General features: G+C 38.1%; 1 protein-coding gene across 2 annotated transcripts in view; it reads left to right on the forward strand.

Annotated features, from left to right (window-relative positions):
* Window positions 1–23,973, forward strand: part of LOC140234121 (tRNA selenocysteine 1-associated protein 1-like) — a 36,656-nt gene extending 12,683 nt beyond the window's left edge. Inside the window, exons 7-9 of one of the 2 annotated variants that reach the window (XM_072314197.1) lie at window positions 14,156–14,357; window positions 20,901–20,925; window positions 22,757–23,973. In XM_072314197.1, coding sequence (XP_072170298.1) covers window positions 14,156–14,357; window positions 20,901–20,925; window positions 22,757–22,896 — 367 coding nt within the window. In that variant the 3' untranslated portion in view covers window positions 22,897–23,973. Of the gene's footprint in view, window positions 1–14,155; window positions 14,358–20,897; window positions 20,926–22,756 lie in introns of both variants that reach the window. The other variant, XM_072314196.1, reaches the window with a different exon arrangement.
* The last annotated feature ends 341 nt before the right edge of the window (window positions 23,974–24,314 follow it).

A 24,314-nucleotide genomic window follows, 5' to 3' on the forward strand; every position in this document is an offset into this window, starting at 1 on the left:
TTTTCGACAGTACCCGAAAGTATGTTGCCATGGTAACAGCATATTAATGGCAGAAGTTCAAGGAAAGATCTTGCGGATTTAACTACTTCCTCAGTTTTTTGACCAAAGCTTATGAAATGTTGTTTTGACCAAAGCTTATGAAATGTTGTTTGGCGGGGGTATAACCAGTCGCTGTAGCAACATTTCTAGTTAGTTCAGTCTCTAAGCTTTGATTTAATGTATAATTTTTGAAAAGATGCGCTCTACATTCAGGGATACTTCAAATCGAATATGGCGTGCATGGGAATTTTGTGACAACAAAATACGGAGAAAATCACTATCAAAGTTTGCTCTTGGTTTCTCTTTTGTTCCAAGATTGTCTGCCATATGGGGTGGAAAATACTGCATACATAAGCTCCTTAGCAATGATATGTTTCGTTGAACCATTACTTGTGAAATTCACACAAGGCATCACAATATATATGACTTCATTCTCATCAGTTTTAGTGAAGGGTTTAGAGGCTAGTGTCTATGGTAATCTTAGTCTGAGTTATGCACTAAAAAATGCTCCCTGGAATGGCTTTAAAAATAGTTAGTGTTTCCATTTTAGATCCCAGGGAGTTTTTCTGAAAACAGCTTACCAACATCCATTGTGTTTTAAACCATCCAATCAGAAGCCATTTAAATGGTTTGCACACATGGAGACTATAGCCCTTCCATTAACCATCTACCAAAATAATTCATTGTTATTCCTTTTAGTTTATAGTCCAAAAATTAAATCGGACATTCACATTTTTTTTGGCCAAAATCTGTCCTGAATCATTTTTGTGTCACCTGCAAAGTAGAAGACGAAACATACAATAGGCATCACTCTCCTGTCACAGTGATGTCATCAACAATTTTGTGTACTCTCAACAACTTTCCACAGCTTTGAACTATGACCACCATCACAACACAGGTACAAATGAACCTAAAAATGCTGGTCAAGTTTGAATGTGGGTGAAGTACAACAAGGTGAAATGTCAAAAGTCAATGAACTTTTTGTAATATTCACTGTACATACAGTATTGTGGTGTACTCTCAATAACTTTCCACAGGTTTGAGCTATGACCACCAAACTCATACCAAGGTCCACAACATAACTATGCTGCTCAAGTTTGAATATGGGTGAAGTTCAACAAGAACACAAGTAAAAAAGTGCATGAACTTTACTAGATACCACTGTACTCACAGTATTGTGGTGTACTCTCAATAGCTGTCCACAGCTTTGAACTACAAGTGTATGACCATGAAACTCACACCACAGTTACATCACCTAAAGATACTGGCCAAGTTTGAATATTGGTGAAGTCCGACAAGTTCAAAGGTCAAATGATCAATAACTTTACCTGATATGCACTGTACTCACAGTATTGTGGTGTACTCTCAATAACTTTACAGCTTTGAGCCATGGGCGTAAATCCCGGGGGGGATGGGGGGGATATATCCCCCCCTGAAATGGAGGAGGGGGGGATGGCCTGTACAATCATCCCCCCCTGAATTTTGGGGAAAAAAATGGAGGAAGCAGAAATGTGATTGTATCAATTTTGGCATATTGCATGACGTTTGTACGCCGGCCTTCAGACAGGTAACAGAGCTGAACAGTATTCTATCTTGTAGGAAAATGTATATACATAATTTTCTCAAGCGCTCGCTCGCTTCGCTCGCTCGCGAAGAAAGTAACATCGACATACACTGTTAAGGTATGGCTCAGACGTTGACAACGTCAAATAGTATAGGCCTATAATGTAAACATGCTATGACGCGAGTAATGGGGACCATCTGCAAGATATGTAGGAAAACAAACAAACAAACAATAACAAAAACTATATCGCCATAATTGAACCCCCTCCATTTCCTGAATCATTCCTGAGAAACGACAGTGACTGGTGACTCAGTCAGGATACATCTATGAGCATACCCAGGGAAGATCAGGGGCGTCGAATCTGTCTGGGGGGGGGGGGGGGGGGGCAAAGGGGCATTTGCCCCACCCCTACGGAAGTGTTTAGGCAGATAAATCATTTATCCCCCAAGCAATTCCCGAGATGAGGACAAATCTCAAACTTTCTTAATGGAAAATTGTCCAAATATCGCCAGAACTATGCACCAGATCGTTGTATTGCAATCATAAACATGCAAAAGCTCCGCTATACAGGATCCCTTTCGATAGACTTTGTACACTTTTGAGATTGACGTATATTTCCCTAATTTATCAAAGAGTGTGCAGCAGATCTTTCACTTAGGGAGGGCGCTCTCACCCTTTGTTCTGAAAGCATGGTTCTCACTTAGTTCGCTATATTTTACCAAATATTTGCTGGAGAGAAGTCTTGGTGATTATATACAGTGAGTAGTATTGTCAGTATTCATTTGTAGGACAGTTTGATTGCAATCATGTCAGTGAAGCGACATCTTGATACCCCTGAAAAGGGAAAATTTGCTCCGCCGAAGAAAGCGAGCGCCGTTGACGTAGTTGACGACACTCCGATGGTGTCGCAGCCCGCTGGGCCGGGCGACGCAGCTAGCTCGCCCCCGCCGGACTGGTTCGCTTCCTTCCTAGACAAATTCTACAAACTGGAGGAGCGTATAGACTCGTTGATAATAAACAGGCTCGAAGAAATAGCGCTAAAAACGAATGCCAACGAGGAGAAAATCAGTGCTTGCTGTATCCAGCTGGATACAGTTACAGAGGAAGTGAAAAAGTTGAAGAAGGAGAAGGATGACATGCTGTTGAAGATCGATGACCTAGAAAATCGTGCAAGACGGAGTAATCTGGTATTGCATGGTATCCCAGAAGTTCCCAGGGAGAACTGCTATGAAACCGTGAAGTCGTTACTTACCGATTTTGTTGGTGTGGATGAGTATGCTATCGAACGGTGTCACCGCACCCCTACAGTACGCGAGCTGAGTGGTACAGGGAATACGAAGCCAAGAATTATCCACGTCGCTTTCTCGTCGTATGCGACCAAGGAGAGGGTGAGAAAAGCGTGCATATCCAAGCTTAAAGCCGAGGGCTCCTTCAGAGGAAGCAAGATCTACGTGTCAGAAGACTTTTCACGACGCATTCTACAGATGCGAAAGGAAAAAATGGACCAACTAAAGCAGTTGAAAGACGCGGGAAGGAAGCCCTTCTTCTTGTACCCAGCAAAACTAGCTTACAGGAGTAAGGAAGGAAAGCTTGTCTTTGTTTAGTGAGGACATGATCTCTCATGATCAAAATAAAGAATAAGCTCTGACTTTTATGAATTTGAGACATGTATATACACTTCAAACACTTTGTGTAGGTTAGTGACTCCTTATTGATGGCAGAACTTTTTTTGGTTTACAAATTTTGGTTCCAAAGTTTTCTGACTTGTTTTTAATTGTTTTTCTCATCTTTTGATCAATGTGACATGTATTTGTAGAAAAGTAGATGGATGTTAAGTTTTAAAACCACATACATGTATTGTATAAGTGTTGTACGTTTTATTTTTCATATTTGTATACTTGTACAGTGTACATTAGTATGTATTTTATTGTGTTGCCATGGCACGAGTATATTTTCCAAAATATTTTTTTTTTCTACTTTTGGGTCTAATTCGCTGCTTAGTTATTTAAGATACAGTGGACTCTCGTGGCGAGGTCTTTTGGGCCAGGAAGGTGTGCTTGTTGTGGTGAAACCTTGTGTTAGCATTCCAAAATAATGCGGTGCAATGGAGGATTGCAATTTGGGTCTACGGTGATTACCTTGTTGTGATGAGACCTCGTGCCAATGCTCATTATAATGGGAGACCACTGTACATGTTAAAATTGTATTGGTGGGAACTGATTTGCTATATCGTGTGGTCATTGCAATTGCATTTTCACTTTTCAGATAATTCCAGGAGTAGTGTGTAATAGTTACATGTATATACTTACTATGAGGAATAATTTTTCCTTTTATGTATGTGTAGATTGCATTCTCATAAATCCAAAGTTATTTTTTTAAATTTACTTATACAGTATGTATTTTTAAAGTCATGTCTAGGGCGATTCTTCGTCGAGATTGGGGTATTAGTATTAGTATCATTTCTTTGATTTCTCCTTTTTTCTTCCATGTAGTTCAAGTTTAATATATACCACATGTAGAATTGTAATTTCAGTAATTATAAAAGGTTATAATTTTGTTTTTTTTTTTTATGGTAAGGCTCTTTTGGTTTAATCTGGAGTGTAATTACTTTGGATCTATGTATGTGACAATACTGTATTTACCTTTTGATTTTTCCAGCTGATTTGGTTTTTTTCTGTTCCGTGCCAAACTTGTTCATTTGGTTACATGATTTTGCACTTGTCAAGACTGTTTTGCTTGATTTGAAGTCTTGACTACTTGTGCTCTTGCTCTCTTCAGTTTTTTGCCTTGATAATACCGTATTTGTTTTTTTTTTTTTCTCTCTTTTTTACATATTTTTCATTGTGTGTTTTTTTTTCTGTGACAAGATGTGTTTTTATTCAACTTTTCATTGTATACTTCAGATTATTACAATCTGGTTAGTTTTATGTATATTTGTGACATTCAACCAATGCACTTTATGTTTTTTCTGTGATCCGGGGTGGTACTTTTGTGTGTTTTTGTTTATAGAACAATGGTAGTGAAATTAAGTACTTTCAACTGTAGGGGTCTACAAGACTTTGTAAAAAGAAGAAAGATTTTTCATTATTTGCGAAATACTGAATCTGATATAATATTACTACAAGAAACTCATTCTGCCAAAAATGATGAGAAGTTTTGGAAATCCCAATGGGGTGAACAATGTTGGTTTGCAAGTTTTTCTTCGAATAGTCGGGGTGTAGCAATACTAGTAAGAAACTCAGTTGTTTTTAAAGAAAATGCAGCATTTTATGACATTAATGGTAGATTCTTAATTTTAAACGCTGTTCTGAATGATATACCTGTGACATTAGTAAATATTTATGCCCCAAACAAAGATGACCCAGATTTTTTATTAGAAGTTTTTGCAGAAATTGATAAATTTGATAATTCTGTTTTAATTATAGGTGGAGATTTTAATGCGGTAGTAAGCCATTTAGATTATCAGGGTACTCGTCAGCAACATTCCAATGTTAGGGTTAGTAATATATTTTCTGATATTATTGAAGAATATAATTTGATTGATGTTTGGAGACATTTTCACCCAACACTAAGACAGTATACTAGGCACCAAAAGACACCTCAGGTGTTATCTAGATTGGACTATGTTTTGGTGTCAAGCAATTTCATTGGAAACTGTATTAAATCTAAAATTTCTCCAGGAATTCAGTCGGACCATTCAGTAGTCTCAATTCATTTTAATGATAATCTTCCTTCGAGGGGTAGAGGTTACTGGAAGCTTAATTGTCATTATTTACACCATGATGCAGATTATATTAAATTGATTAAAGAAAAAATAATTGAATTCAAACAAATTCATGAAGAGTCTGATTGTAACCCTAATACTCAATGGGATGCCCTGAAGTGTGTTATAACTGGAACTAGTATTGAGTATTTTGCTAGGAAAAAAAAAGAAAGGAATAAAGAAAAGGAACGTCTTATAAATGAAATTCATAAAATTAACTCGCAGTTAGGTGAGGATGTCTCAAAAAATAAACATTTGTTATTAGATTTAGAAAAATTAGAAGATAATTTAAATAAAATTTATGATTTTGAAACTAAAGGTTTGATTATAAGATCTCGGGTAAGGTGGTTAGAAGAAGGAGAAAAAAATTCAAAGTATTTTTGTAATTTAGAAAACAGATCTTGGCAAAAGAAAACGATTAGTAGAATGAAGGATGAAAAAGAAAACTTGATTTCTGACCCTGACAAGATTTTGCAAGAAATACATGCTTTTTATAATAAACTGTATTCCAACCCTGAGCATCAAGATATGGCTGATGAAAATGTACGTCAGGATTTGTTCAATGATTTGAATATTCCAAAGTTGACTGATGATGAAAAACAAATTTTGGAAAAACCTTTATCTAAACAAGAAATATTTGATGTTATCAAATCGATGAAAATTAATAAAACTCCTGGATTTGATGGACTTCCTATTGAATTTTACATAGTATTTTGGCCTGACATAAGTGACATGTTGATGAACTCTTATAATTTTTCTTTACAAAATGGAATGATGTCTGTATCACAGAGAAATGGTGTTATTACTCTTCTTCCTAAAAAAGATAAGGACCAATTGTTGATAAAAAATTATCGTCCTATTACACTATTGACGGTTGATTATAAAATATTAGCAAAATGTCTCGCAGAACGTATTAAAATATTTATGCACTCTCTCATTCACTCAGATCAGTCTGGTTTTTTAAAAGGCAGAAATATAAGTCATAATGTTCGATTAATTTTTGATATTATTGAGTATACTCAGGTTAATGAAGTTCCTGGAGCTATAGTATTACTTGATATTGAAAAGGCATTTGATAGTGTTAATCATAACTTCCTTTTTCAGACATTAAAACAGTTTAATTTTGGAGATACATTTATTGAGTGGATAAAGACATTATATTCTGAACGGAAGTCTTACGTTCTAAACAATGGTTTTTTAACCAATCGTATATCCATGCAAAGAGGTATTTTTCAGGGCTGCCCCATATCTCCATATTTATTTTTGTTTGTTATTGAGGTCATGGCCTTATTAATAAGACAGAATGAGCAGTTGAATGGGATAAAGATAAATAATCATGAAGTGAAGATTTCTTTATTTGCTGACGATTCTGTTTGTTTTATAGATGGAACTAGAGATTCTTTTGGTGTATTGTTTGATATTTTGGATAGGTTTGGTAGATATTCTGGATGTAAGATTAATTTAACCAAAACAGAGGCACTTTGGATTGGGTCAAAGAGGGGATGTAAAGATTTTCCTTTGAGAAATCAAGGAATCACATGGAAAACTTCTGACTTTAAATCCTTGGGGGTTAATTTTTCTTTGGATTTGGGTTTGATATTTGATCTTAATTATAAAGAGAAGTTAAAAAGAATGGCACAGACTATAAACTGCTGGCGGATGAGGAATCTCTCTTTAATTGGTAAAGTATGCGTAATAAAGTCCCTTGTTTTGCCACAGTTAATTTATCTTTTTTCTGTGCTTAGTATAAAAATCCCTCAAAAATTTTTTAATGATTTGAATAGTCTCTTTTTTAAGTTTATTTGGAATGGTGGTAGGGATAGAGTTCAAAGAAAATGTTTGTATAATGACTATATTCAATGTGGTCTTAAAATGATTGATCCATGGGCTTGTGCACTTGCTCAAAAAATGACATGGGTTAAATGTTTGTTAGATGAAAATTATGAGTCTGTCTGGAAATCTATTGAATTATTGGCCCTAGAGAAATTTCATAGAGACCCCAAGATTCTTTGGAAAGCATATGCCCCAGAAACAATTTTGCGATCTTTGCAAAACTCACAAGTGGCTGAGTCATTACGTACTTGGTATATTTATAGAGAATATGCCACTTTAGAATCCTATGATTCTAAATTTTCTGAGATTGGGTCTTGTCAAGTGCTGTGGTTTAATAGATTGATTCGTTCAAAATCAAAAAAGTATTTCTATTATGAAACTTGGTACGAAAAAAATGTTTTGGGAATTTCCGACTTGTTGAACCCACCCCTCCCTGGTCATAAATTATTTGAAGAATTGATTTTAGATTTTGATATTCCCCATACAGACAGAAGAAAATTCAATTTCTTATTAAGGAATATTCCTAATGGATGGTTGGACGATACTGCATTGAATAATTTAGATATTTGTGATTCTTTGGTTATTGATTTGAATGCCCAGAAAAAAGTACCCAGACATGCTTACAAAATATTAAATGTGCTACATGTCCCTGAGAAAAGATATGAATATTGGAAAAGCCAAATAACAGTCCCTGATGATATCATTTGGGATAATGTACACAAGATTAATTTTACTTGCACTATTGATACTAGGTTACGCTCTTTTTATTTTAAAGTTTTTCACAAATCCATAGCTTTGAATGCTTTTTTGTATAAAATTAAAAGGAAAGACTCACCAAACTGTACATTTTGTGGGAAAATGGAAGAGACTATGGTTCATTTGTTTTGCGATTGTGAGAAGGTTATACCAATTTGGAGATATGTAGTAAACATAATAGAAATCCACATTAATAATTTTAAGCTCTCCAATTTTGAAAAATTATTTGGTTTATTATCAGATCAGTTTTTAACATACCTTGTATTAGTTGTAAAATATTACCTTTATATTTGTAAATTTAGGAATGAAATACCAACTGTTGATTTTTTTAAGAGTTTCATTAAGAAGCAAAAAGAAACAGAGTATTATTTAGCTAAGAAAAGAAATAAGCTTACTTTACATTTCAAAAAATGGAGATTTGATTTATGATATGTTTAAATGTTACTTTAAAATTGTTTCATACCCCTTGGATTAAGTTTATTTCATATTGTGTATTGGTATGCTGAATACTTGTCATTGTATTTTGCTCATTGGAATCTCCATGATCTGTCGCTGATACAAAGTACAACCATGTGTAGTACTACATTGTAGTTAGTGAATTTGCCGGCCCTCTGTCTGGCTTTTGTTTTCTCCAACTTTGTTGGCGCGCCTTGGACATGAACTAATTGCTCAATGGTTTTGGAATTTTTTAGGCTCTAATTTTTTTTTATTTTTTATTTTTTTTTATTTTTTAAAACAGTCTGTAATGTAATCTTTTCCTGTCAGGGATTTCCAGGTCTGATTTAGGCTTTATGTAGTGGTTTGAATTACAATGCTAAAGATGTCTCGAGATGAGTTGAGAATGTGTAGTTTTGAGGGATGATTAGATGAGTAAATTTGATTGTGTAGGATATGGTGTGACTTTTGTCGTTGAATAAGAGGGTATGGTCCTCTTTCAGACCTGGGGACCCCACTGGGGGAGCCATTCTCCCTGGGTGTGTTATGAGACGGGGGTCTTTGAGGAAGCTTTACCTTACTACTTATTGATGAATCATGGCGGTTCTCTTTTTATTTTATCTCTGAATTGCTCTTGTCACTTTTTCTTTTTTTTTTTCTTTTTCTCGTGTTTGCTGATTGATGATTATTTGTAAATATTGTGATTTTATGTGATTTCGAAATAAAACATATAAATAAAAAAAAAAAATAAAGAGATAACACTGTTTTCTCAATAACAAAAACAAAAAAAAAAAAAAAAAAAAAAGATCTTTCACTTAGCAAAAGCACCCTCATATGCAGAGACGTCGATTGGGGGGGGGGGGAATGGTTCCCCCGTAAAAGTGGGACAAACAAAAGCGAAAAATATAGCTACAAACGGCAGTGTTTGGAGTGTAAAATGTCAAAATTTTAAAGCTCGCTCGCTCCGCTCGCTCGCATTTAATCGCTATGCCATTCTCCTGATGCTGCTGCCTGTGAATGGCAGCAGTTGCGCCCGGTGCGCCCCGGCCCCTTAATTTCCAAAGCGAAAAATATAGCTACAAACTACAAACGGCAGTTTTTTGACTGTAAAATGTCAAAATTTTGAAGCTCGCTCGCTTCGCTCGCTCGCATGTAATCATTATGCCATTCTCCTGATGTTGCAGCTAATTGCCAGCAGTTTTCGCCCGATGCGCCCCCCTTAATTTCCAAAGCGAAAAATATAGCTACAAACGGCAGTTTGGGGACTGTAAAACGTCAAAATTTTCAAGCTCGCTCCCTTCGCTCGCTCACATTTAATCATTATGCCATTCTCCTGATGTTGCTGCTAGTAATTGCCAGTAGTTTTCGCCCGGTGCGCCTCCTTAATTTCCAAAGCGAAAAAATACCAGCCACAAACGACAGTTTGGGGGACTGTAAAATGTCACAATTTTCAAGCTCACTCGCTTCGCTCGCTCGCATCTAATCATTATGCCATTCTCCTGATGTTGCTGCTAGTAATTGCCAGTAGTTTTCGCCCGGTGCGCCTCCTTAATTTCCAAAGCGAAAAAATACCAGCCACAAACGACAGTTTGGGGGACTGTAAAATGTCACAATTTTCAAGCTCACTCGCTTCGCTCGCTCGCATCTAATCATTATGCCATTCTCCTGATGTTGCTGCTAGTAATTGCCAGTAGTTTTCGCCCGGTGCGCCCCCTTAATTTCCAAAGCGAAAAAATACAGCCACAAAGGACAGTTTTTGGGACTGTAAAATATCAAAATTTTCAAGCTCACTCGCTTCGCTCGCTCGCATTTAATCGTTATGCCATTCTCCTGATGTTACTGCCAGTAATTGCCGGCAGTTGCGCCCGGTGTGTCCCCCCCCCCCCCCCTTGATTTCCAAAGCGAAAAAATACAGCCACAAACGACAGTTTGGGGACTGTAAAATGCCAAAATTTTCAAACTCGCTCCCTTTCATTTAATCGTTATGCCATTCTCCTGATGTTGCATGCTGCCAGTAATTGCCAGCAGTTGTGCCCGGTGCGCCCCCCTTTAATTTCCAAAGCGAAAAATATAGCCACAAACGACAGTTTTGGGACTGTAAAAAGTCAACAGTTTTGGGACTGTAAAAAGTCAAAATTTTCAAGCTCACTCGCTTCGCCCGCTCGTATTCAATCGTTATGCCATTCCCCTGATGTTGCTGCCAGTAACTGCCAGTAGTTGCACCCGGTGCACCCCCCTTAATTTCCAAAGCGAAAAAATACAGCCAAAAGCGGCAGTTTTGGGACTGTAAAATGTCAAAATTTTCAAGCTCGCTCGCTTCACTCGCTCGCATTTAATTGTTATGCCATTCTCCTGATGTTGCTGCCAGTAATTGCTAGCAGTTGCACCTGGTGCGCCCCCCTTAATTTCCAAAGCAAAAAAATACAGCCACAAAGGACAGTTTTTGGACTGTAAAATTTCAAAATTTTCAAGCTCGCTCGCTTCGCTCGCTCCCATTTAATCGCTATACCATTCTCCTGATGTTGCTGCCAGTGATTGACAACAGTTGCGCCCGGTGCGGCCCCCCTTGATTTCCAAAGCGAAGAAGTATAGCTACAAACGGCAGTTTTTAGCATGTAAAAGCATTATGTCAAAATTTTCAAGCTCGCTCGCTCCGCTCGCTCGCATTTAATTGCTATGCCATTCTCCTGATGCTGCTGCCAGTGATTGACAGCAGTTGCGCACGGTGTGCCCCCCTTAATTTCCAAATCGAAGAATATAGCTACAAACGGCAGTTTCAACGGCAGTTTCAATGTAAAAAGATTTCACCGTGGGAGGGAGAAACCCCCCTACCATACCCTCCCCCCCCCTCGCTTGCTTCGCTCCCTCACGATCTCATAACCGCTCCCCCAAGATCAAATCCTGTCTACGCCGGTGATATGCCCCACTATTTAGTAGGCCTTCGCAGTGATGTCGCACAGGCGGAGCAAGAGCTGAAATACCACGATTTAGTCATTCAATAATATATTATGAATATTTCATTTTCTATTGGTTTTTTAAAGAAAAAACAAACAAAAATGTCACCAAAAGTGTGCAGCAGATCGCTGAATTTCAGGTCTGAAAATGCAAAATCTTCCTCGTGTGGGAGAGGAACCCCCCCCCCCCCCCCGATACACACCCTCCCCCCGTTAACCCGGTCGCTCCGCTCTCTCTCACAGATATTTCAAAAACAAAAAATGTCTTCATACTTTTAAGGTCTGATTTTCCGCCGCAAGTCATCTGACAAGCAAAAAAAAAAAGCAACAACAAGAACAAAAAGTCTTCATATTTTTGCTGCCACTTTCCTCCCACTTTATATTTCATGCAAAAGAGTGGGACATCCGATCCCTGTAAAGTGTGCTTCTCTCCCCCCCCCCCACCCCCCCCACCCCCCCCCCCCCAAGGCTGCGCCGGTCCGGTTATGGGCTTGTAAGCGTGGTGATGGTGACCATCCCCCCCACTCCTCAGTACGGATTTATGCCGTTGCTTTGAGCTATGACCACCAAATTCACACCATCAGCACATCACCTTAACCCGTTCAAGGTGAGTCCCGAGAATACTCGGGCAGGTGTCTATTGGAAAATGAGTGTTATAGCAAAATCAGTCTGTCCTCAACGGGTTAAGATGCCGGTCAAGTTCGAACATTGATGAAGTCCAACAAGTTCAAAAGTCAAATGGTCAAAAGTCAATGGTCATACGCATGGTTTGCATGTTTCATCACAATATGCTGTATTTGTTTGGTCATATTAAAGGAATTTCAGTTCAGCTAAAGAAAACTACAATTGGTTGCAAGGACTTTGCTTTAGCGGAAGTGCACTGCATTGCAACCTGCCAAATGAAGTTAGAAGGGGGTATAGGAATCAGCGTGTGGTCAGGCAGGCAGTTGGTTGGGCTGACAGGTGGTCAGGCCGGCAGTCTTGCAATCAGTAAAAAGTTCTGCAAGACAAGTTTTAAGTGCAGCAGCAGTGCATTGCAATGGTAACACTGCATTTTTGCCCCTATATCAGAAAAAGCCTTGCATACATGTATACTGTACTTTGACAGTTTTTAACCAGGTCCATTTAAATTTGCTACACTTGTTGAGCTTGATGCAAAGTCATGCAGGACAAATTTGTAAGAGTAGCGGAAAGTGTGTTACCATGGAAAGATCGCATTATGGCCTCAATATCAGGAAAAATCTTTGCAGATTGAGATTCTTCTCCAGTTTGTACGCAATTAAAAAGTATAGTGCACAAGGTGATTATGATGTAATATTTTGCTTAATATATTCTTCAAAAGTAACAAAGTATGTTGCCATGGTAGCAGTGCTGTAGTTACTGTCTATCATTCATTGCATTGTACTGGTACAGAAGAAACAGGCATGGGTGTTATTCACCTTAAGTGCCATTTCTAGTTCTTATAACATTTAAGATCCTTTAAGTTTTGGAGTTGTTTTTTTTTTTTGGGGGGGGGGGGTTTGTTAGTCTTCCACCTTTTAACCCTTCCATTCTCACAGCCTTTGAGATGCTGTAATCATTGTGCCCTATCTCTCTTTCTTGGTGTATCAGTGTAGAACAGTGTTCTGGTATCATGTTACCCTTCGAGATCCCTTTCTAGACCCCATCGGTACACACTGAAAATTGTTCATCCAAGAGGTACTTAACCTGTTCCTGCGGGAACCTGGTACCAGGTTCCCTTGGCGTCAACTGATGTACAGGAACCTGGTTTACCAGGTTCCCAAAATGTTGACAAGAGTGCCTGCATTCATGGCCTAAATTCATGTTTATTTGTGTTATGCTGCCCAGGGAAGTGGCTTTGTTAGAAAGATTAGAGTTTCTTCTATCAATGTCGGTTTTCTTTCTGTATGAAAACTCTGTGTATTGCACTATTATTTGCCCTTTTTTTTTTCTTTTCTTTTTTCAATGTACAAACCTGTAGTGTGTGTGCTCATTTTGCTTTTAAACTCGTATGAAGATATACATAGCAATTAAGGCTGAGCTCAGTAGAGATTTGCTTGCACTAACTCCATTCAGGTGCACCTTTTGTGTATAACAAAAGAGTTTATGAGCCCATCAGATCATGCACTATTCATACCTTGTGCCCGGTCAATAGTTCTATTGTTTGATGGCACATGTAGTTGACCGTGGAAAGGGGATCATACATTACCGCTTGACTGCTTTTGCACTGGTGGATTACCAACCTGTCTGTTCTGTGTTGACCTAAAAAAAAAAAAAAAAAAAATCTCGTTTGGGTACACTGGAGGCTCTCAGAGAACTGTGGGAGGAACAAGTTAATGATAAAGGGAAACACAAGAAGGTTGCATCAAGGTCAAACCATCTTTAGGTCAGATGATCAGCCAATGCCCCCTTTTCTCCTTTAGATATCATTTGCTGGTCCTTTTATGGTGCCAATTCATAAATGAAATACTGATCTTAATATCTAATTCATGGGCAAATTATATATCTCTTGTGCATTTCTCTACCTGTCATAACTTGAAAGCTTGTTGCCTTTCTAGGTGTGAAAGGTATCTGTGTACACTTGAGAGCCAGCATTCAAGGAACTGTGATGTGTCAGCTGTAAATTACATCAAGAGCATTGTAGGACAGTAGAAGATGATTGTGAGCAGAAGGTTAGGAGAACTGCAACTTGCAAAACTATGCATGTCTGATGTTATTTTTGCAATTGATGATTCCTTAGCAGTATTATAGCAGAATCAAATGCTTCATTAATGTTTATGGTAATTTGATTTGATTTGTATGTCTGTAAAGGGAGATAAGAGAGCATGGTGGAGCCACAGCATCCCTTTCATCTGGCTCAACAGCTGCAATGGGTGCTCAGCAACAGGGGTACCCTGGCCAGTATCCATACCAACAAGGCACAGAGCCTTATGGCCAAACACATGGGCAGCAGTACAACCAGTACTCTTCTACTCAGAACCAAGATGACAAGAGCAATCAGCAATCACGCAAGGTAAGAGTTTCCTTCAAAATCTTATCTTTGACATTTTTTTTTTGTTAGTTTGAGAACAAGATTTTTCTTTACTTCTGCCATCAGGTTAAACTTACTGCAGGTGGCAGATGTTTTTGTTTTCCTTGTGTTTTTCTGTCTGCTCATTAATTTGTGCGAGACAACTCGAGACCAGATGGACAAATTTTCACAAAATTTGTAGGGTGTGTTCATGATTAGATAAGAAAGGAAAGATTAAATTCCAGGGTCATGAATTCAAGGGCCAAAATATCATAGGGGTGATAGGATAAAGTAAGAAAGAAACAATTAGATTTTGGGATCATGAGGACAGAGGTCATATGGCCATAAAGGAAATTTAGGAAGATTAATTCCCCAATAACTCAAGAACAGATTTTGACCAAACTTGTGTGCTGTATTCATAATGAAGTAAGAACGAAACAGTATAATTTGGGGGGTCATGAGGTCAAAGGTCATAGTGGGATTATAGGACATTAATTAAGTTTAATAAATCAAGAATGGATGATTGGATTTTCACCAAACATGCAGACTGTTTTCATAATAAAGTAAGAAAGAAACAGTTTGATTTGGGGTTCATGAGGTCAAAGGTTTAAAGGTCATAAAGGACAGAAGATCAGCTTAATCTTAATCATTTACCGAAATAAATGGGCCAGATTTTATTTTACCACCACTACCATTTCATTGTAACTTCATAGGTTGTAATGAAAACTTTGCCGATTGGCAATTTTGCAACAGCAGTAGAAATGATTGGTAGTGTTATATTCCCTTAGATGTGTAATAATATTCATAGTGGCATGCTCTCAGTTGGCATACTTACATTTTGACAACTTCCAAAGTCAGGGGGGGGGGGGGGCTTATACTTTAGTATGTTGTACATACACAAAATTTATTGTGATTTAAAAAGCAACTTTTGTATGTTATTTTATGTGCTGTTTTAGTGTTTGTCCATGTAATGCTAAGTCATTGTCTTGGGACATGGTTGCTGTTATTACATAGGTGCTCTGAATATCCATTTTCCTGAATATTTTCATCCTTACTTTCCAAAATGATACACTCTTTAATAGTGTGCTGTGCATTGTCCTCCCCAACATCCCAGAGCACCATGTTTGGAAAACCCTGAAGGGATTGGTGATCTCACTTGGTGTTACTGCATTGAATGTTCTGTGGGATATATACATATGAAGTGATGGATGTGTAGATATGGTCCCATATGATCACAGGTTAACAAATTTTACCTTAATGTAGTTAAAAGGAAAAAATTAAGAAGAAATATTGTTGGAATATGCAAGGGTGTCATATTTGAATGAAAAGTATAGCAATGAATACCAAAATGTTCCTTGGAGAAACCATATGAAAATATAAGATGATATGATTTGGTAGAAAATTTACCACAATATGACTGAACCTCCAGATCAAAGATCAACTAACTTTGGCCATAAAAATTGATTTTCTAGCTCTGATCAGTTCAGAAATTTCATTGTTGTAAAATGTGGTACACGTATCTGGTTTCACTGTAATATGTACAAAAATATGACAAAATATAATTGAAAGTCAGAAGTAATGTTTGGCTTGACATCTAGTCATGTTGTCATTTGTGATAGGTGTCTAAAACAAAGCTTATCAACGCATTTAATTCTGTAGTAGAAAACTGGTTGTATTTGTAATTTGTTTTGGAAGACAGAGGCATCCCAGTTGATGGTCGAGAAATTTAACATCTAATTCTTTCTAAACCTGTTTCTATTTTGGCGGGGTTATTTTGTTTGTTGGATGCTACAAGAGATGTGCAGACTCTTCATGATTTCAATAGCTTTAATGATTCTAAAGAAAGAAACATTATTCTCAGCCAACCTGAAGTATGTGTAATAGCAAACTACCAGTCTTCACTGATTTATGAACTACAGTGCATATAAAAAAAGGTAATTCAACTTCGGAGGGCTACTACATGTATTTCATACTTGTCAGCTATGAAGAGCATAATGTTGGTTACAGTCAGTCCGCAGCACCCGATAATTCGCTCGTATTTATTCAACTCGTATGCAAGCCCGCTCTAGGCTTGCATACGTAATGAGCTGCGTAAGGGGATTTTGTCCTTGGGCTTTCGGCAACAAGAATACACCTTATGTTCACAAATTTGGTATCAAATTCAAGGAAAATATGTAAACTATCGTCACATGTTACTCAAATTATTGTAAATGAAAAATATCATAGCGTAATTTGAGCTTGAAAAATGATGAAAAAAGTTATTTGTGCAGTACACGTTCAAGACGTCAAAAAAATACCAAATTCACCTTGCGTCTCAATGAAAATGCTTTATTTGGTAGTCCATCTCCTAATCTTTGTATCCATGTAAGTATCTTGACAATTTGTTGCTTAATCCGGTCAGGAACCAGTAAAATATACATCAATGTCAGTGCTGATCAGCTTGAAACTGTGCAATCTCAAGAGTAAGCTCTCTCATTGGACAGCGCTTGCATTCAGCGCTTGCATTACGTCATTACGCAGCTACATAACGGTTTCATGCCACTTGTGGTTTCTTGGCACGCGTGTAGTTCAAGCGCTGAATGCAAGCACTGTCCAATGAGAGAGCTCTTTCGCGCCACTGTACACTTCGTGTGGAGCATACTTCCAGCTTAGGAGTGAATTTTACAGACATTTCAAAACGGAAAAACTAGTATAAATCATGCTTGCGTCTCCTTGACTCCAATATATGATGAACATCTAAGTTTCCTCTCTACGAAAAAGCTAAAATCAGAAACAAGAGTTTCTTAATCCGGTCAGGAACCAAAAAGAACTTTAGACGACAAAGTCTTCCGTGAAAAGCAGGTAAAATTTACGCAAATTCAACTGATTATATAGTCATGATAAGATCCGATGTTATACGCAAATTTAGTATCAAAATAAAGATAAAAGTCTGGAGAACAATTTACCGTGACTTGTAGCCATGACGAATGTATTTACAAGTCGCTACACTGTGAAAACTATAGCCCTATCAAAGTCTCGCAAAATCTCGCACAACGAGACACCTTTTGAACGCAAAGATCGTCAACGAGAGTGCTGAATAAATCTTGCCGGATCGGCTCATTAGCATACGTGCTGCGGACTGACTGGTTATGAGGAAAGAACTCTTCCTCTTTCTGTTGATACCTGATTAGGTTCAACAAATGTTATGCACGACTGAGCACATGAACTTTAGAGACAACAATGGCAAATTGCATTTTTTCAAAGTTTGCTTGTTATTGTAAAGGAACAATGCAAATCTCATTGCATGGATGAGATTTGTCAATGAAAGAAGCCAAGTAGGCCAGCCTGTACGAATGCAGGTTTGTGTTGTTAGAGTTTGTTGCTAGGGTTTCTCCTAATATTCTATGGTCGGTAACCTTTAACATGGCCACCTGTCTGATAACTTGGTCACTCCCACAAGAGGCCAACCCACAAAGTCCATTTTTCTCAGATGTTCATATTCAACACATAGCTTGCAGCAGCAAACCATGTCTTGAAGAGAGAAAAGTAGGTAATAGTTTGGCCTTTATGGGAAGGACCAAACTATCGACAATGGGGCCATGTTGCAGGTTATGAACCACTATCGACAATGGGGCCATGTTGAAGGTTATGAACCATAAAATGTTAGAAGAAATCTTAAACACAAACGTGCAGTTGTGCAGGCTAGCCTGATGATTTGACCACTTTCATTGACAGAGCTCATCCGTGCAGTGAGACATGCATTGTTTGTTCACAGTAACACACAAACTAGGAAGAAGTACACATTGTCATTGTTGGCTTTAAAGTTAATGTGCTCGGTCATGCATGACAATTGTCAACATAATTAGGTATCAATGGAAAGAGGAAGAGTTCTTTCCTCACAACCAACTTTGCGCTCTCCATAGCTGTCAATTATAAAATAGTAGCCCTCCAAGATTTGAATTACCTTTTTCTTTTTTTGATACGCAACATATGACTAATCTGCCATTTTTGTCGAGCCCACCGGAGGTGAGGGGAGACTAAGGGATCGCCTGCGGCGTCTGTCCGTCTGTCGTCCGTTCGTCCGTCTGCCCGTCGTCTGTCTGTCCGTCCGTCGTCTGTCCGTAACGCTACAAAAACTTCAATAACTCTTTACTCTGGGCTTCACTTGCAATCAAACTTCGAGGGAAGAGGGGTCATACAAAGTTTCACATTTTACAATATATGAAGGTCGCCTCAAGGTCAAAGCTCACAGGCAGGGGTCAATGAACTTTAGGGCCCAATGTTAAGTTTTTATGGCGCGTTTCTATTATGGGTCATAACTTTTGACCCATAACTCCATTTGTGACCAAACTTGGATGGTAGATGTCCCTTGGGGAGTGGATGGTCACCACAAGGTCAAAGGTCACAGGCAGGGGTCAACAAACTTTTAGAGCCCAATGTTAATTTTTTATGGCGTGTTTCTATAATGGGTCATAAATTTTGATCCATAGGTCCGTTTGTTACTAAACTTGGATGGTAGATGTCCCTTGGGGAGTGGATGGTCACCACAAGGTCAAAGGTCACAGGCAGGGGTCAACGAACTTTAAGGGCTCAATGTTAAGTTTTTATGGCACGTTTCTTTTTTGCCATAAATTTTTACTCTTTTATATCTCTTTTTATCTGTTATATCTCTTTTTATACCCCCGCCAAACGAAGTTTGAAGGGGGTATATAGGAATCAGCGGACGGTCGGTCGGTCGGTCGGGCGGTCGGGCGGTCGGGCGGTCGGTCGGGCGGTCGGTTCGTTGCAAATCTTGCGTCGCGAACTACTTCCTCAGTTTTCAACCGATTCCCATAAAACTTGGCACAGATGTGTGCCTTGGGTTGTAGATGTGCAAGACATATTTTTTGACAGTACCCAAAAGTACGTTGCCATGGTAACGGCATATTATGGGCAAAAATGGGTACAAATCTTGCGTCGCGAACTCCTCCCACAGTTTTTGATCAATTTTTATGAAATTAGGTACAGATGTTCATCTGAATATGTTAATGTGCAAGACATATATTTCCGCAGTGGCAAAAAGTGCGTTGCCATGGTAACGGCATGTTATTGGTAAAATATAGGGCAAAATGCTTCATGGCAAAACTGCTTCATCAGTGTTCTTCCAATTCTCATGGAATTCATATTGAATGTTTGTCTTAGGATATAGGTCAGCATGACACATTTCTTGACAGTTACAAAAAGTATGTTGCCATGGTAACACGCTCACATATTATGAGCCAAAATGATGGAAAATTTTGTGTTGCAAACTACTTCCTCAGTTTTTGCCCAATTTCCATGAAACTTGGTACAGATGTGTGCCTTTGGTTGTAGATGTGCAAGACGCATTTTTTCACAGTACCCGAAAGTACGTTGTCATGGTAACGGCATATTAATGGCAGAAGATCAAGGAAAGATCTTGCGGATTTAACTACTTCCTCAGTTTTTTGACCAAAGCTTATGAAATGTTGTTTTGACCAAAGCTTATGAAATGTTGTTTGGCGGGGGTATAACCAGTCGCTGTGGGACATTTCTTGTTTTATCTGTTATATCTCTTTTTATTATCTCTTATATCCCATTCGCGTACAATTTCTTATAAGCGAATGGGCGAGACACATTATGGCACTTGCCTTGTAGTACTCTTCTCATTATTAAACCATTCAGTATCGAGTTTTCACCGATGTCAATACGTGGAAAAAGGGCCTACACACACATATTGTATCTGAGATATTTGTGGCCAACAAGAATGTGCAGTTATGTACAGTGTATATCATTGGTTTAATGCAATGAGCCGATGAATGTGCAGTTATTACATTGGTCTAACCCAATGATCCAATGAATGTGCAGTTGTATCATTAGTCTAATCTAATGATCCAATGAATTTGCAGTCACATCATTGGTCCAATCAAATGATCCAGTGAATGTGCAGTTATATCATTGGTCCAATCCAAGGATCCTGTGATAAAGTGATTTATGGGTAATATTTTAGAGGTAATCTCTCAGTGGTATTTGGATTAAGCATCCTTTGTGTGTATTTCCTTTCACATTCATAACACATGGGATTTTTTTTCCCTTTTCTTTCTATCTGTCTTTTTTTTTTCTGTCTGTCATCCTATGTATGAGGATCACGTGAGCAGGTATTTCCAGAAGTGAAAACATTTCGCAAGTTCATAACATCACAAAAATGATCACGCCACCTCCTAACCTTAGAAAACAAAATTGGTTTGCCCACTTGTCTAGACAAACGCCCACACTAGACATTCCAAGTTTGTCTGTAGAAAAGTTTGTCTATCTAATGATCACAGAAACAGGGATGGTTAAAAATGATGTGCATTGCACCATGCTCAAATTCTTGTAATAACTTTTTGGTTGTTGTGTAAGTGGATTGATGAAATATTTGTACAGGCAGATAGCTAGGTTGCTTTCTGTCAATATTATTGTCTGGAATCTCATGAGATTCTGTGGATGAGCCTTACTTACAAAGCCATTAGGCAGTGAGATTGTAGAGATGATTGTCTTTGTCTCTTTCCCACTTCATTTCAACAGCAGGAAGAGGATGATGAGGCTCTCGAAGGTAAGTGAATCCTTCCTTAACTAACTCTACATGGTGACTTTTTGACATTTTAGCTCTGAAGTACCTCTGAATGACGTGCATTGCAGAACCTCATTAGTTGAAAACATAAGAGACACTTGGAACATAATCATGCATACTGCCCTGGGGTCTTATACATGCAGAGCTCTGCAAAATCTTTCATGTTTATGCTTGTAAACATACACACTGAGCAAACAGTCATTTATAAATCTAGAATTTGAAATCTTTTATTTGATTTATTTGGCTGTCTCGGCTGTTTTCATAGGGCCTGTTAAAAGTTGGCTGCCTGCGCAGCCACAATTACCTCTTAAAATCTAAGTTTGATGCATTGTAATTATAGTGCACTAGCTGAAGTGCAGTATGTCCAAGATGCAGTGTGGTTATTGGCTTCGCCAGTTAAAATATTCTATTTTTAAATGGCACAGGTAACACATTGCACAATCATCATACAAAATTTCAGCTGAACAAAATAGTTTTCCACAGGCTGTGATGGATACTTCTTTCATAATATTTAACCAGAGCACAAGGCAAATTGTGTAAGTACTGTGTCCCTGACAGGTTCTAACAAACTTTTCCTTCAATGAATATTACAAATTTCATTTTTATAATAATAATTACAGCTTCTTGTATATATGATGACATAAATGGTATCCCGGGGTACTAACTAAAAATCAGCCATTTTGTTGAATTATTATTTTTTTTTTTAAATGGTTGTACCCTGGGTGCCAAAAAATTATTTTGGTGCTGGAGCTAGCGCACGCTAGCCTCAGCACTGCACTGCACTGAAGCACACACTTGTGGTAGCACAGCATGCCATGCATGCATAGTATAACATGCAGTGGCATGGGAATGACTGTGTACACACAGTGCATGCATTTTTCTCTGGCTGTCCTCGAGTGGACGTGAGATGGCGTTACACAACGCAGTAATCCGGGGTACTACGGTACCCCGGGGTAACACGTGATGCATCATATATATATATTTTGGTGATTATTACTTGATAAAGTTTCCCTCTTAGTTCCAGGAGCTCTTGATTTAGAATCCAGGTAAATGATAAATTCCCTCAGCAATTATGTGGGAGACTTTTTATTAAGTATGCATTTTATTGTTATGTGATAAAGTTTCCATCAGAGTTCCAGGAGCTCTTGAGTTTTTAGAATCCAAATGAATCAGGAACTTTCTAGGCAGTGGTATACTTGTATGCATGTTGTTGCTTTTTTTCAAGTACTGTACATGTATTTCATTGTTCTTTCACCAAAGTTAGCTGTTATGAGGACTTACATTATGTCCATGTTACAGTTCATCCTGTGTCATTGTTACTTTAGGTTGCTGACTGTCATTGCAAAACCTCATGAAAGATTTGAACCAGAAAATCCACGTCTGCCATGCTAATTTGTGCCAGAATTATTTCTCAACATCTGCCGGTTTGTGATAGAAAGATGATGGAAAGACATTTGCAGCATACATAAAGGGGATCCTGTAAGGGAACTCTCTAAATTGGACATTAAGATTTGGTTCTAGTTTGGATTGTGACATGGCCTTTGCTGTATACATACCAAATGCATTGTACTATGAAAACTGTGAAAAAGAGATCTGATAGAATTACATTTATGGTGTGCAACATGTTCATAATAAACAATGATCTCATGTACAAATGTCTTGTGAGACTGTGTGGAAACTTTGAAGTAACTGTTGATGACTCGGTATCCTACAGCCTCACAAGAGACACATCTTTCTCTTTTTATATAGTATATAGTAAATGTATTTGTAATCTAATTTCATCATTTTGCCTGTCTCCTCTTCCTACCCACAGAACACAGTACACCTGTCAACATGGTTGCCACAAACCTAGCCTTCATCCAAGCCAATCAAGATTTCTACCAGAAGTTAGCTGAGTCAAGGTGGCAGCCAGTCACTTCATACACGGCCACTATCGAGCAGATTTGCAAGTAGCCGCTGCAGCTTGCATCAGTCAGCACACTGACACTGACACTGACATTTTTCTTTTCCAGCCAAGTGGATGATGTTGTTATTGATTACTTGTGTGTCAGATTAGATGGTCTCAAGTGCTCTTAAGCACATATCAGCCACATTGTATGATGTAAATACAACCTGTAGATGAAATTACTTTGCTTGATTTTACTTTAATCCCATGATGTGGAGACCAGAGGGGGTATTCACAGCCTCTTAACAAGCCATTAGAGTGGGATGGGAAACTGGCTGAGTGTACCGAAAATGTCAAGTCATAAAGTTTTCATCCCACATGTCTTGAAGTATGTGCACAGCAGAGTGTACACTATTTAATGTCTAAATGCCCATTTGGGAGTAACTTGTCATATTTTTGTTAGCTTGTATTTTTCTGATGTCATTTTGTAGTATGAAGCCACATCTCTCTTCACCAGAAGAAATTTGTCATGTCATTGAAATGTCATAGAAATGCCACAGTTCGAAATTTGCTTGAAGACTAATTTGTCACTTTGTGACAAATTACTTTGCTACAATTTCTCCACATGTAACAAAACTGGGATCAGAGATACCCTCAAGGGGTCATCCAATACATGTGAGGTAAGCAAGTTCACATACTGAGGTCAAAGGTTATAAAAGTCGTGGCATCTAGATTCTTATGTTGCAAATGACTTAGGATTTGTTGCTCCCATGTGACCAAATTTTGTTCAGAGATTTGTCTTTGCCAGCCATATGACATCAACTTGAGAACCCCATCACCCTCATGCATTCTGATGAATATGATTTGAAAATGAAGCTTGAATGCTTCCTGTTTTCAAGTATCCATTTTACTTCTTATACTTTCAGGTACAGCATGCTGTGCTTTTCAGCACTGCCTACGCGTATCTACAGAGTGCGCTAACGAGATATTTATGTTTGCTTGGACCATTATGTTTGTGAATGTCAGTACAACCTCAAAACCTCAAAATGTACCAGTGAATGTCTGCTATACTATGAAATTTCTCATGTGTTCATATACACTGTAATCATGGTATTCCATGATTAAACAATGTACAATTGTAAATATTTTTCTTTTCAAGAAAAAAAAAGCTTGTCTCTTGTGTGCATGTTTTTGCTGTGGTGGAGTTGATACTTTACCCGTTAATTACTTTTATGTATTTTCTGCTGCTTAGGGTACTGCCTCAGGGTTGTCTATCTATCTCTGTCAAGCCATGACAACCGAGACGGCTACCTTTTTTTCTTGGAAACAAATCTTGATTTACCTGCTTTACTTGAAATTTCTTATAATAAATAAAAAATTCAGGCTCTAAAAAGAAAATGAAACCCAAACACACACACAGGCATATATATATATATATATATATATATATATATATATATATATATATATATATACACACAATTGT

This window comes from Diadema setosum, chromosome 10 (assembly GCF_964275005.1).
Source record: "Diadema setosum chromosome 10, eeDiaSeto1, whole genome shotgun sequence".
NCBI lineage: Eukaryota > Metazoa > Echinodermata > Echinoidea > Diadematoida > Diadematidae > Diadema > Diadema setosum.